The 12,991-nt window shown below is 38.1% G+C and overlaps 1 protein-coding gene across 1 annotated transcript; it reads right to left on the bottom strand.

The window, feature by feature from the left end:
- Positions 1 to 3,710: 3,710 nt before the first annotated feature.
- Positions 3,711 to 11,330, bottom strand: PLCXD1 (phosphatidylinositol specific phospholipase C X domain containing 1). The gene is made up of 6 exons (XM_070943546.1): positions 10,994 to 11,330; positions 9,610 to 9,746; positions 9,177 to 9,305; positions 5,874 to 6,032; positions 4,882 to 5,065; positions 3,711 to 3,949 (listed from the first exon to the last, which is right to left on the bottom strand). Exons 1-6 carry the CDS (start codon positions 11,328 to 11,330, stop codon positions 3,711 to 3,713), a joined length of 1,185 nt encoding a protein of 394 aa, XP_070799647.1.
- Between the last annotated feature and the right edge of the window lie 1,661 nt (positions 11,331 to 12,991).

Below are 12,991 nucleotides of genomic sequence, written 5' to 3'. Positions count from 1 at the left end.
CACTTCTTTGTTTTTTCAAACAAAATTCCCAGGGCAGTGCTGAACTAGACTTGGAAAGAACAAGATTCTCGGCTATTCCCTCAGCCATGAAAATTTTATTGACTTTGAACTAGTCAAACATTCTTGGTCTGATTTGTCTCACCATATTATAAGATCAAAATATGGAGATAAACTGATGGGCCATCCCATGTAAACTATCTTCTGCTGGAGGAAGAAAGGGCTATAAACCTAATATTAATACTTAATTTACCAGTCTACTACTTACATCACGACCAGATCAACCTTGGGTATATTAAGGTATAAGTAGCATTTACTGTTATGTCAACATAAAATTTATATAAAGTCTCAACCTAAGAATATAAAATAGAATATAATTTAACCAAAAAAAATAGCGATTTCAGCCACATTGCACCTGCATGTTATATTAAATTCTTAACTCTGAACCACTTTGAGCAGACCTTCCATCACCCTCTATGATGGTTAATTGTAGAAATATTGTATATTTTATTGAAGCTTTATTCTACCTTGGCTTTGAGAACTTCTTGTACAGCTAACTGACCAAACCAGAATTTATCCTAGACCTTCATCCATCATTGCTACTTCTCTTATTTGGGCTAATTTCTTGCATGTTTTTTTAGCCCCCACCCTTCACCCCCTGAAAATTTAAACCACTGAAACCCATCTGCAGTTACAGAATACAATGTAGGAGCATAACTTCCAGAGTTCCATGTGCAGCCTTGGCATTCCTCCAGAAATCACTACTGAATTGTATGTTTCACTGCTACACAAAAGGAAAATGATTAAATGTACAAGAAGTAATAATATTAACTTTAGCTAATGTACTATTAATACAAATTAATTGGTTTTAAATGTGGCTTTTATCCTGGTACCAACTTGGGGAGTGTTATCCACAGTATATCACTCATAAACCAAGTGTTACCTTGAACTGAAAAGTGCTGGCCAAATAAATACTTAAAATTTAGAGCTGGTTGCCCCAGAGATTTTTCTTTCTCATTTTATAGCTGCAATTATAGAAAGTTTAATACAATTTTCCATTTTACAGCTGCCAATACAGCAACAAATATCCTGGAATCCTACCCTTTTTATACTTGAAAAGGTTAGCCAAACCTGAGAGAAATTAAAAAATAGAATTAAAAAATAATGTGTTTTGCTTTCTGCATCTTGCATACTGCTAAGCCTCTGGCCTCTTTAAACACGGTTTTATAGTATACAGGTAGTGCCACTAAAGATTTAATTATATTTACATTCAGGTCATTTGGCTAGATTTTCAATTCTGCCTATGATTATCCTCTGTATGTAAAAAGGACACCCTAAGCCTTCCCTCCTTTGTTCCTAAAAGTTCATCAGAGCTCAGGAAATGTAGCTCATTTGTAGTAAAAACTTTGCATACATAAGATCCCATATACAATTATTGGACCCTACAAATAAAAGTTTGCTTAAAATCCTAACTGGTACTACTTAACATCAACAGGTTTTGGGCTAGATGCATAAACAATTCAATAATACTCAAACTTGGCAACTTTAAGGCATGTGACCTTCAACTCTCAGAATTCCCAAGCCAGTCTGCTGGCTGGGAGATTTTGGGCATTGAAGTCCATATGTCTTAAAGTTGCCAAGTTTGAAAAATACTGATTTAACTAAGTGGTTTGAGTTTACTTACTGTGCTTATTACAATTTTGTCAATTAACCAGAAGTGGCTCTTTATGTTATGCTAAGCCAAACTATAGTTTGTAGATCACAATGACTGAACCAAAACTAACTATATTGCAGCTTTGTCTACGTTCTTTGTACTAACTCATATTTGTCAAGTTGTTATGACCCAGGTCACCAAGGCAGAGGCAGGTTTCAATGGGTTCCTTTATTGCTCTGTTAAGTCCACAAAAAATTGACCTACAACATTCAGCAAAGCTCCACCCCAAACTTCCCTGAAGGCAGCCACTCACAGTCCCACAAATAAAAGCCAATAATCACCAGAGCTGAATCACAAAGGCAGAGAGGAAGTCCAAAAATAAGGTGCAAATCCACAAGACAAGGTCCACAAGTCGTACACAAGATTCCAGGTGCACAGGACAAGGTTAAGGGTCCAGAGGCAAGGGTCGAAGCCCACAGGTTAAGAGTTAAGAGGCAAGGGTCACAGTCCACAGGCAGAAACAGAAATCAAACCAGAATTTTTCCAAGGCCAGGGAAGTGCATGCCAAAGCAAACAATTGTTCCGAGCAAAGGCACTCTTCCTGGCCTCTGCTTAATTCAACCCAAGCCGGGTGTTCCTTGTGAGGAGTGGCAGGGTGACTTCTTGCAAGCAACCTCACAGACCTCCTTTGAGTTTGCCTCTGCTCCACTCTCCATGCCCTTGGATTGAGTGGGGGAGGCAACTGTTCTTCATCAAAGGGGATCTACTGCCTCTCAACACCACTGCCTGTCTGCAGACGATCCTCCCCCATGTTTGTGAGTTGACTCAGTTGAGTCACTCAGTTGACCACCTCCTCCAATGCCTGAGATATCTGGGGCAGCAGCTTTCTCAGCCCCTGGCCTCTCCAAGCATTCGAGAGGAGATGTGCCATCCCTGTCGGATGGTCCCAGTTCCAACTCTTCTTCCTCCTCTGAACCGGGATCTGATGGGGCCATGACACAAGTGTATATGAGAAAAGCATTACTTGCTAAAATGCACAACTTCTTTTCAAGCATGATCTTGGATGGTATGATGACTCCCCTGGTTGTGTTACCAGTTACCTCTCCAGATGTCAGTTTGGAGGAGATGAACCAGTCCAGCCATATTAGGAGGGGAGTTGGTCAAGCTCCAGGCAGCTGGCTGAAAAGGGTTTGGCTGAAGTGCAGCTGCAGCATGGCAGTCCTGAGGCCTCAGGTGGGAAAAACATGCAGCTGCAGCCTGTTAGTGATGATGAGGAACTGCCTTCTGCACCTGATCCAAGAACACATAGGACAGAGAAAAGGCAAGAGCAGTGAAAGTCAGCAGTGAGGAGGTAGTCTCATCCCTCTTGGTGGGCTGCACTCTTTGGCACAACAGGCCAAACAACAGGGAAACAATGGTGGGGACATGATGTTCATTCCTTAGCTACATGTTTCCTGGTCGTTGAAATTCCTACCTTGCTTTGGACTGACACCGTGCCTTGACTTTGGATCATGCCTTGTGAACTCTGGATTTTTCTTGCTTCATGAACCCTCTTGTGTTGTGGATTTAATTTTACCTGGTGGATTTATCTTGCCTGGGAAACTTCCAAGTGCCCTGTGTACTCATTGGTCATTGCTCTGTGGACTAAAATAGGTCTGCTTTTGGCTGGATTTAACTGGAACATTCTGAGGTTTTGGTGTAGGGAATTGCCAGGAAACATTAATAAACCTACTAAAGCACCATTACATGTGCGTGCAAGTGAGCGGGACAGCACAGAGGTAGTCAAACATACAGTACTAACTAGTTGATCAAAGTTCTCCACGTTTCAAAATTCTGTAGATGCTGCACGTTTTGCAGGAAAACCATTTTTTTCCATAAAATATTTTAAAAAAAAAAAACCTTATGACATTTTCTACAGTGATGCATAAATACAGTTTTTAAATAAATACTTAACTGCAGGTTAAAAATATGAGGGAGGTGAATTATTTGCTGTATTATATCCTACTTTATCCCTGCAGTTAGTCCCATTGTCTCCTTTCAAAACATGATCAAAATAGAATTATTGTAAAATCAGTTTGCTGTTAAGGTTTATCACATTCTCCACAAAATTATTTTTTTCTATGAAGTCTCCAGCAATGATGTTAATGCAGTCCTTTTTTGATCCAGGATGCTGTTTCTTTACCCACAAATTTAGGAATGGAAGAGCCTTCAGAGTCATTTTTTTAACAGAGCTGTTTATATTTTTCAAAATATATCCTAAATCTGCAGTAAGATTGATTCCTGCGACAAATAATCCATCTGGAAGGAGGAAAAACAGGAATAAGAATTGTCATTTGATTCTTGTAACAATTACCAACAATTTTCCAAAGAAGGGAATGTCTCATCCATTTATTTTAGTAGGATATGGTAACTCGCTTTATTTGCAAACTATACCCATTATAAACATCCCTCAGGTGATTTGCAGTTAAGGGGCAGAAAGAATATACTGTTGTTATTAGTCATATTTCTATGCTGCCCACTCTCCGAGGACTCTGGGCGGCTTACACCAAAGACAGTATACTAAATAGCATATTGCCCCCAACAATCTGGGTCCTCATTTTACCCACCTCGGAAGGATGGAAGGCTGAGTCAATCTTGAGCCAGTGAGATTTGATCCGCTGATCTGCTGAACTAGCAGTCAGCAGTCAGCTAGTGAACTAGCATACTGAACTAGCATACCTTTCTTACATCTTATTTTGGATAAATCCCAAATTCAGTCTAGAAATGTCTGGCTGAGTATCCCCAAATCAACAGAAATTAAAACAGTTGTTTTCAACATCCTTGTTATTCAGTATATCAAATGTTGTTCTGCTCATATTAAAGCTTTTTTCATATAAAAAATATTTCTATATGCTGTATATCCATCTAACTGCAAAGATAGAAACACATTTCTGAATAATGTGAAAATTTTGGAACCTTGTTTCCAGCCAAAAAAAAAAATGGGCTGCAGGAAATCTCATCAAATTGGAGTAATATCCTTAGGGACAGAGGAACATTGGTGACTTCCTCTTGATCTGACCACTAGACCTAAAGCAAATCCTCATAAACTGAAGATTACTTGGCTTTTCTGGTTTTGGGCCCATCACAAAAGCTGGTTGCTGAGTTTTGGTGGATATATGTGGAAATGCTAATGGAGGGAAACTCAGGAGTTGATTCAGGATATACACCATATATGCAGAAGGGACAAATACCTGGACGCCCACTTTGCTTCCTTTTTTCCAAAACCTCAATAAGCTTTCGTGCTGTATCCTTATTTCCCCACCAGTACGGAATTGCAGGCCACAATTCACTATGATGTATCACTTGAATTATTTCGTCATAAGACACAATAACTTGGTAGCCATTTGACCACATATTGCGTAGGGTTGGGATAACCTGAAAGGAAGAATAAGATAACATTTTGCATATCATTTATTTATATCCCACCTTTATTATTTTTACAAATAATTCAAGGCAGCAAACATATGCAACACACTAGAGGTGGGTTTCAGCAGGTTCTGAACAGTTCTGAAGAACTGGTAGTGGAAATTTCGAGTAGTTCGGAGAACCGGTAGTAAAAATTCTGACTGGCCCCACCCCCATCTATTCTCTGCCTCCCAAGTCCCAGCTGATCGGGAGGAAATGGGGATTTTGCAGTAACCTTCCCCTGGAGGGGGTGGGAATGGAGATTTTACACTATCCTTTCCCTGCCACGCCCACCAAGCCATGCCACACCCACCAAGCCACACCCACAGAACCGGTAGTAAAAAATTTTGAAACCCACCACTGCAACACACCTTCCTCCTATTTTCCCCACAACAACAACCTTGTGAAGAGAGTTAGGCTAAGAGAAAGAATGACTGGTCCAAAGTCATCCAACTGGCTTTCATAGCTAAAGTGGGACTAGAACTCACGGACTCCCATTTTCTAGCCTGATGCCTAAACCACTAGAGTAAACTGGCTCTCTATTATTCATATCAAACAGATTTGGGATACAGCTGTGATGAACTCTATTGGACAAGTTCTGCAGGGGTCATTTAATATTACCCAGGAACTGTTCAAATTTTGCCAAGTATTACAGTATCACTCAGAGTTGTATATGATCACTCCACATTCCCTCAATACAATATCTGACCATACGAAAGTGAATATAAGTAATCTCATAGACTCAAAATCTTAAAACTTGGTTTTCTAAGCAACTCACATTTCTAGGACACAATCTGGAACTGAAGATCTTATTTATTATGCAGGAGACCAAATGATTGTGATGATTTTCATCCAAGCCATCAAAATTTCTGAAAGCTAGAACAACAACCTCCCAAGGATGGTTTCTCAACCATCGTAAAATGTCCCACAGAACAACCTATAAAAATCAATGTAAGATTGATAACATGCAGTGTGAGACATGGCTTTGTGACAGAAGGAAAATGAATCAATTATAATTGGCAAATTTCTCAATGCTATTTATTATACTATCAGAACTGGAAATGTTCGTTGTACAGGATATTCCATGTGAACTGGAAACTTGCTATTTGCATATTCTTTCCTGTTTGATATAGATAAAGTTGTAATGGGTAGTGATCCTCTAGCAAACCATACAAAATCTAGCTAAATGTTACCATAACTATGAAATATTATCTACATTGTGATTCCTAGAAAGCTTAGCTTCAATTTCCATGTTTTATAAGTATTTGTAATCCAACAAACTGAAAATTATTATGTTAAAAAAGGCTATCCTTCTTAACAATAACATTATCCAAAGAGATAGGAACAGCACTACTCTTTTTCTACAGAATTGTTAGTGTGCTCTTTAATTCCAGCCCTGATCCTAAACAGATTGTTGATATTCTGCAGAATATTCCTGTGCAAAACACTCCTTGGCCAAACATTTGGGAGTCACTTTCTTGACCTGATCCTCAAAAATCAGTTGTCAAATGTGCTGCAAAATGATGAGGGAGGGAGGAAGGGAGGGAGGGAGGGAGAGGGAGAGAGAGGGAGGGAGGGAGGGAGGGAGAATATTCCAGCCTAACAATGCTGAAATCTATTAAAAAATAAAGTTGAAGACATTGTTCAAAATTGTTTGCACCTAGAAGGTACATAAAAGCATGACCAAATGAATTTTGCTAAAGATAGTCATGTTATTCAGAAGAGTTGGGTTTTTTTTTTAACTAAGTAGGAATTTATGCTATAACTGTTGTTCAGTGCACTGTGAAATCTTAATAATTTTACAACAGAGCAAAATATGTAACTGGATGTGACATGGAGTTGCTGTGGCATGAATGCCTAAGTGAATATGATCATTTCTGAATCTTTACTAAGCACACGTTTTGGAGTTGATTCAAGCAGTGATTATCAGGAAATACATCTCTTGAAAGCTGGCCACTTCCTGACGAAATGCATTGGCTTTTATCCAAACCAACTTCATTTAATGTATATCCTATTGAAATCAATGGGGCAAATTAGTTATGGGTTGATTTAAATTCATTTTAATGGAAGCTACAGTAAATGAAGTATTGATCCTGTAATAGAAGTATTATATAAATACTATTATAGTATTTCTATAATACTAGAAATTCTAAACCTCATCATTGAAAACCATGTCAAATTCAACTGCATCTTCAAAATTTCTATATCTATGCATTAGATAATACTGTAATCACAAAGGTTTTGGTTCATAAGTAACATGTATTTATGTTTCATTTAGAAATCATCACCAATTTTAACAGAAATAAGCATAGCTAACATTTCTGGTCTCAGCTATTCCTGACTCTCTCCAACCTCAATATCAGAGGCCAACATTGTTTTGCTATAAAGCCCCATTAACTACAATTTTGTCAACATTATACATTTTATCATTATTCTTAGTCATTTAATGGCTTGGTACTACCTTAAGCCTTCAGAAGATATCATGAGTTGAACAATACAGATAACTCTTCCTGTCACAAAAAATGGCAACCCAATATACATATTTTGAAGCAAATAATCAAGCAAGACAACCTCACTTTGGAACCAGTGAGAGACTGATACTCTTAACATATATAGCAGAACAGTGTTTGCAGTATCTATCAAATCTGACGTGCCTTTATGTTAGCAAATTAATCTGGCATTTTCCTAGTCCATTTAAGATAATATTGTAACAAAATCTGCCATCCAATTTTCCAAAAGGTTTTCTTTCTTCACAAGATGGTTTCTATTTCTATAACTCAGTCTTGGGATACTTTAAAATTACTTTTGGTGGAGAGTTTAAGCTTATTTTTGCGCACGGTCACTCACGCCCTTGTCACCTCCCGGTTGGACTATTGTAATGCTCTCTACATGGGGCTCCCCTTGAAGAGCACTCGGAGGCTCCAACTGGTCCAGAATGCGGCCGCGCGGGTGGTTATGGATGCAACCCGTTGCGCCCACATGACACCCCTCCTGCGCGAGCTGCACTGGCTCCCAGTGGTCTTCCGGGTGCGATTCAAGGTGTTGGTTACCACCTTTAAAGCGCTCCATGGCATAGGACCCGGGTACCTTCGAGACCGACTTCTGCCACCAATAGCCTCCCACCGACCAGTCCGCTCCCACAGAGAGGGTCTCCTCCGGGTGCCATCAGCCAAGTTATGTCGGCTGGCGACACCCAGGGGGAGGGCCTTCTCTGTGGGAGCCCCAGCCCTGTGGAATGAACTGCCCCCCGAAATACGAAAGATTTCCGACCTCCGGGTGTTTCGCTGCGCTCTGAAGACCCTGTTGTTCCGCCAGGCAGGGCTATTAACATAATGTTTTAAATTGGGGTATTTTAAATTTCTGGGATTTTAATTGGAGCCTAATTATTTAATGATTTTAAATTTTAAATTGTTGTTGTGTTTTTGTGTTTTTAAATAGGCTGTACACCGCCCTGAGTCCTTCGGGAGAAGGGCGGTATAGAAATAAAATTATTTATTTATTTATTTATTTATTTATTTATTTATTTTGTTGCTGCAAAATGGCGGCACATGGAATGGATACAATCTATAAAAATCACTGACAGAACTACAGGAAATTCCTGCTTCCAACATTAGTTTCCCCATTATGTTTTATGCTGGTGAACAAAGCTTCAGGTTGGTTCACAAATTTTTAAAAAATCTAAAAATATCTACAAATAAATCTAAAAATGCCTAACATAACACAATAAAACTGGAATGCAAAATGGCAAATGTTTATATTTCTATAATTCTAGATATGATGGTGTTGGACAAGAAGTCAAAATGGAGATTCTGGACCAAAAGCAGTTGTTCACAGTAATGGGTTATCTATATGAGAGATCAATATCTAGCTTTTAGGGAGAAAGGAAATAGTTGTTTTCTAATTCTGATAACATAAATGACATTAGTCTCCATTCTGCCAGAACAGGAAAAAAAGCCAGAAATATATTATTACCAAAAACCTGGGTTTCTGCACAGAAGGGACACTTCACAACACATATTTTTTAAATAGTGTATTTCACTTAAAACAATGATTTCAATAGAATTCAGTTAAGAAAACGTACCTCTACTTCCACTGTTGTATATAACATATGAACAAAGTATAATTTCATGGAAGGATCATCAGGTTTGTGAGCTATTCTAAAATCGAAATACCTAATTCCAGCATCCAATTGTTCCAACACAGTCAGATCCTGAAAAGTTAAAAAAAAAAAAAAAGGTTTCCAAAATGTTTGAAAGAAAGATATATTTAATTATGTTTCAATGATATACATTTCATAAATTTTAAATAGTTTTTGGAAGACAATGGTTTTGGTTTGCAGTCTACAAGTCTTTGGTAAAACCCACAATGTTTCTAACACAAAATAAATGGAACATAGACCACTTTCATCCAATGATTTTGCTCTTTCTTATGATACCTGTATTATGTATAAGCAAATTTAATGTTGTAAAAACAAATCTTCAAAAAGACAAAGTGGGAAATCCAAAAATATTTACCTGTGTTATTGACCATCTCAAAATAATAGGGTGCACTATGCAATGCATATGTTTATCCAGTATCTGCAACAATTTGGATCCATTTGCACTGACTTCTGACTTCTTATCCAGACAATATGTCATTGCATCATGACTACCTATATAGGATTAAAGACAAAGTCAACCTAATCCTAATCATTTGTCAGCCTTTTCAAATCTTACCGCTGCACCAGACTTCACTCTAAAACTCTTCTTACTCTAAAGTAACCAGAGAAAGCTGACTGCAGAAACAGATCTAGTGATCCATCAAATCTGCCCTTTGAGTTTGTTTGTTTATAATTCCCAGCAAACCATCAAAGATTATTATAAGAAATAAATACAAATAATACATCTCACCTGAGAGCAAAGAAGTGGCATGTGATCAGGTAATCATCAAGAAAGGATGACTTCTTTTGTAATGTTAAAGTAAGGTAAAACACACTTCTCTTCATTAAAACAATCCTTCTTTAATCTCTGTAACAAATATGGTAAATGCTACCTAAGAACTCCCTGGATGGATCAGGTGTGCTGTACCTCTGGCACCAGTCATCCCTTGCGAGGTTTATGGTGCAAGGATTTGTTTCAGTGTGATCTTCTTGGGTTCTTCTTTAATGTATTTCTTGAAGCATCATCCCAATGGGGGTGATTTTCATCACACCTTAATTTAGTGATTGATGGATTTGGAACAACTTTTATTTCATAGGGTTCAATTAAAGCTATCCTGGAAAATCTTATGCATTTCTTTAAATCAGGGTTTATAGAGGTTGGAAAACTAAACTGGAAAAAAAAAGTTCTATCTGATTCTCAGATTCAATGGAATGAAGGATATATCCCACCCATCCAACTGGATGGGTTGCCACTACAGACTGAGCAAGGAAAAGAAAAAATCCTTGTGCGGCCCTAGTGATTTTCTTTTCTTCAAGAGGTGGTTTAAAGCTTGGATTTCACTAACATCCTTTTATTTTAGATACATTTTGACAAGATGCACAGAACACAATATAATGTTCTAAAGCTCTAAAGTTCACGCAGATATATCTGTGGCACTGGGCAAATCCACCATTTATTTCTACACTTTTTGAAGAGATGTGTTGCAAAAATATTAAGAAGTTGAAAAAGTAATGCTAAATATGTTACGTCACATTACATTTCGTTACCTTACTTTACCTTACCTTACCTTACGCTATACTATGCTACGCTATGCTATATTGTTATGTTGTGTTGTGTTGTGTTATGTTATGTTATGTTGTGTTGTGTTGTGTTGTGTTGTGTTGTGTTGTGTTGTGTTGTGCTGTGCTGTGCTGTGTTGTGTTGTGTTTAAACAATTCTTTCCAATTATCCAAATTTTGTTTCAAAATGCATTACTTACCTGGTAATGACAGATTAGAGAGAGGTATAGCCCAAAGACTTTCTGGTAAAACAGACATCCACTGATCAGCTTCACTGCCCAGGTTAATGGATTTTCTTTTTGGCTCTTTCTTCCTTTTCCCCATTTTAAATAATGTCCTAGAAAAAGGTCTAAACAAAAAGATGGTTTTAACTCTGTTCTGCAGGTGCAAATTTAATTCACCCAGTATCCTCACGTCGCCCATCCAGATGACATTCTCAAAATCCTTCAAAACCTGGCTATTCTCCCAAGGTCTTGAAGTGGAATAGACACAAGGTGTTTTTCTTGCTATGTAGAGCTTTCTCTTTTGGGTGTACATAATCTGTTTCCCAGTTCTTTGTTTCTTGCTTTTCAAGTGCAAGCTACTCAAAATAGTGTGTGTGTGTGTGTGTGTGTGTGTGTGTGTGTGTGTGTGTGTGTAGAGTGGGGGGAGAAAGATTGAAGTGATAACAAACCTGCCCAGAACTACTTACAACCTATTTCTAAAGTTACAATGACAGCACATACACACCCGCAGTCATGTGATTGCATTTGGGGTGCTTGGCAACCAGCTCATCTTTTATGGCCGTTTGCAGCACCCCATGCTTATTTTGTGACTTTTTTGCCTGTTTCCAATATTTACTTCTGATTTTGGCAAAGATCATTGGGGATATGGATTTGTTTAATGACTGCAGCATTCATTTATAAACTGTGCTGTTCATAATTCTACTCCCCAAAATGTTGAAAAATCAGGTTGAGTCACATAATGCCTTGAGTTATGATCACAACCGTAATTCCAAAATACTGGACAATAATTGCTAATTTATACAACTCTCATTCTGGTGTCTTCCTCCCAGTTTTAGATCTATAACCTATAGATTCCTTACTCTTTACACGATTCTGGCTCAGCATCAGTGATGTCCACGCTGTGTGTGTGGAAGGGGGGAGGGTTGAAAACAGGTAAGGCCTCATGATCCAAGCCCTTCCTATTTTGTTATATGTATAATACAGGTCCAAAAGGGGCAGAATGTGGATTGTGATGGCACACTTACCATCTTGCAGATTTTGATACACACACACAGATGGTCATGGATTCTGTTCCTCAGGTTTTCTGACAGCTGTATCACAAAACGTAGAGAGGGTTGCCCTGTGGGCTGTGGTAAAGGAAGTAATACAGTGGTACCTCGGTACTCATCATTAATTGGTTCCGGGAGGCATGATAAGTATAAAAAACGATCAGTACCAAACTAATTTTTTCCATAAGGAATAATGTAATGAGTCACAAGGCAGGTGACACTGACAATTTCTAGTTTGTGCATTTAGTACCAAACAAACAAGTGCTGGGACAAAATTTTCAAGTCAAAATGCATTGAGTATCAAATTCAATGAATTTCAAAGCAATTGAGTACCAAGGAATTAGTAATATCATCATCCCAAGTCATCCTAATAACATCATCGGCCCAACTCCTTTCTATAACTGATACACATGGAGACATAACCTTCAGTGACAATCCAATAGATAGATCAAGATAAGCTGAACCCACATAATCAGGATCAATATTTGTATTGCTGGTTCCAAAGCCAATTCACACGAATAAGCTATCCAGCGAAAACAGAGCTATTTCTTAACAAAAGATTCAGACAATCATTTTCAATTGGTTTTCCAAATGGTGGGTTTCTGTGAACTGATGGTTTTCTATGAGAAACTAGGGACAACTCCTCCCACTCCACCCCACCCCCGCCAAAGTAGTTCACCTAAGCACAGACAATTTTCTACTACTAGATTTGGTTTCTTAACCAAGATACTAGTTTTTTTTTAAACTAACTGGTTCTGTGATTTGAACATACCATCCCCAAGGATTACAGAATAATCTAAATTAAACAGATGTTCATATCTGTCACAACCTTCCATAGAAATTCTATTAATACATATTGCAATTGTTAATTTCATATTGTTGATATTTTTACTTTATGTTGTCCAAGGTCACAGTAAAAACATTG

This window comes from Pituophis catenifer, unplaced genomic scaffold (genome assembly GCF_029215685.1).
Source record: "Pituophis catenifer annectens isolate HBS135680 unplaced genomic scaffold, rPitCat1.0.hap2 SCAF_4, whole genome shotgun sequence".
Lineage (NCBI taxonomy): Eukaryota > Metazoa > Chordata > Lepidosauria > Squamata > Colubridae > Pituophis > Pituophis catenifer.
The sequence above is the reverse complement of the archived record's forward strand: the minus strand, read 5'-3'. Positions and strand labels throughout refer to the sequence as shown.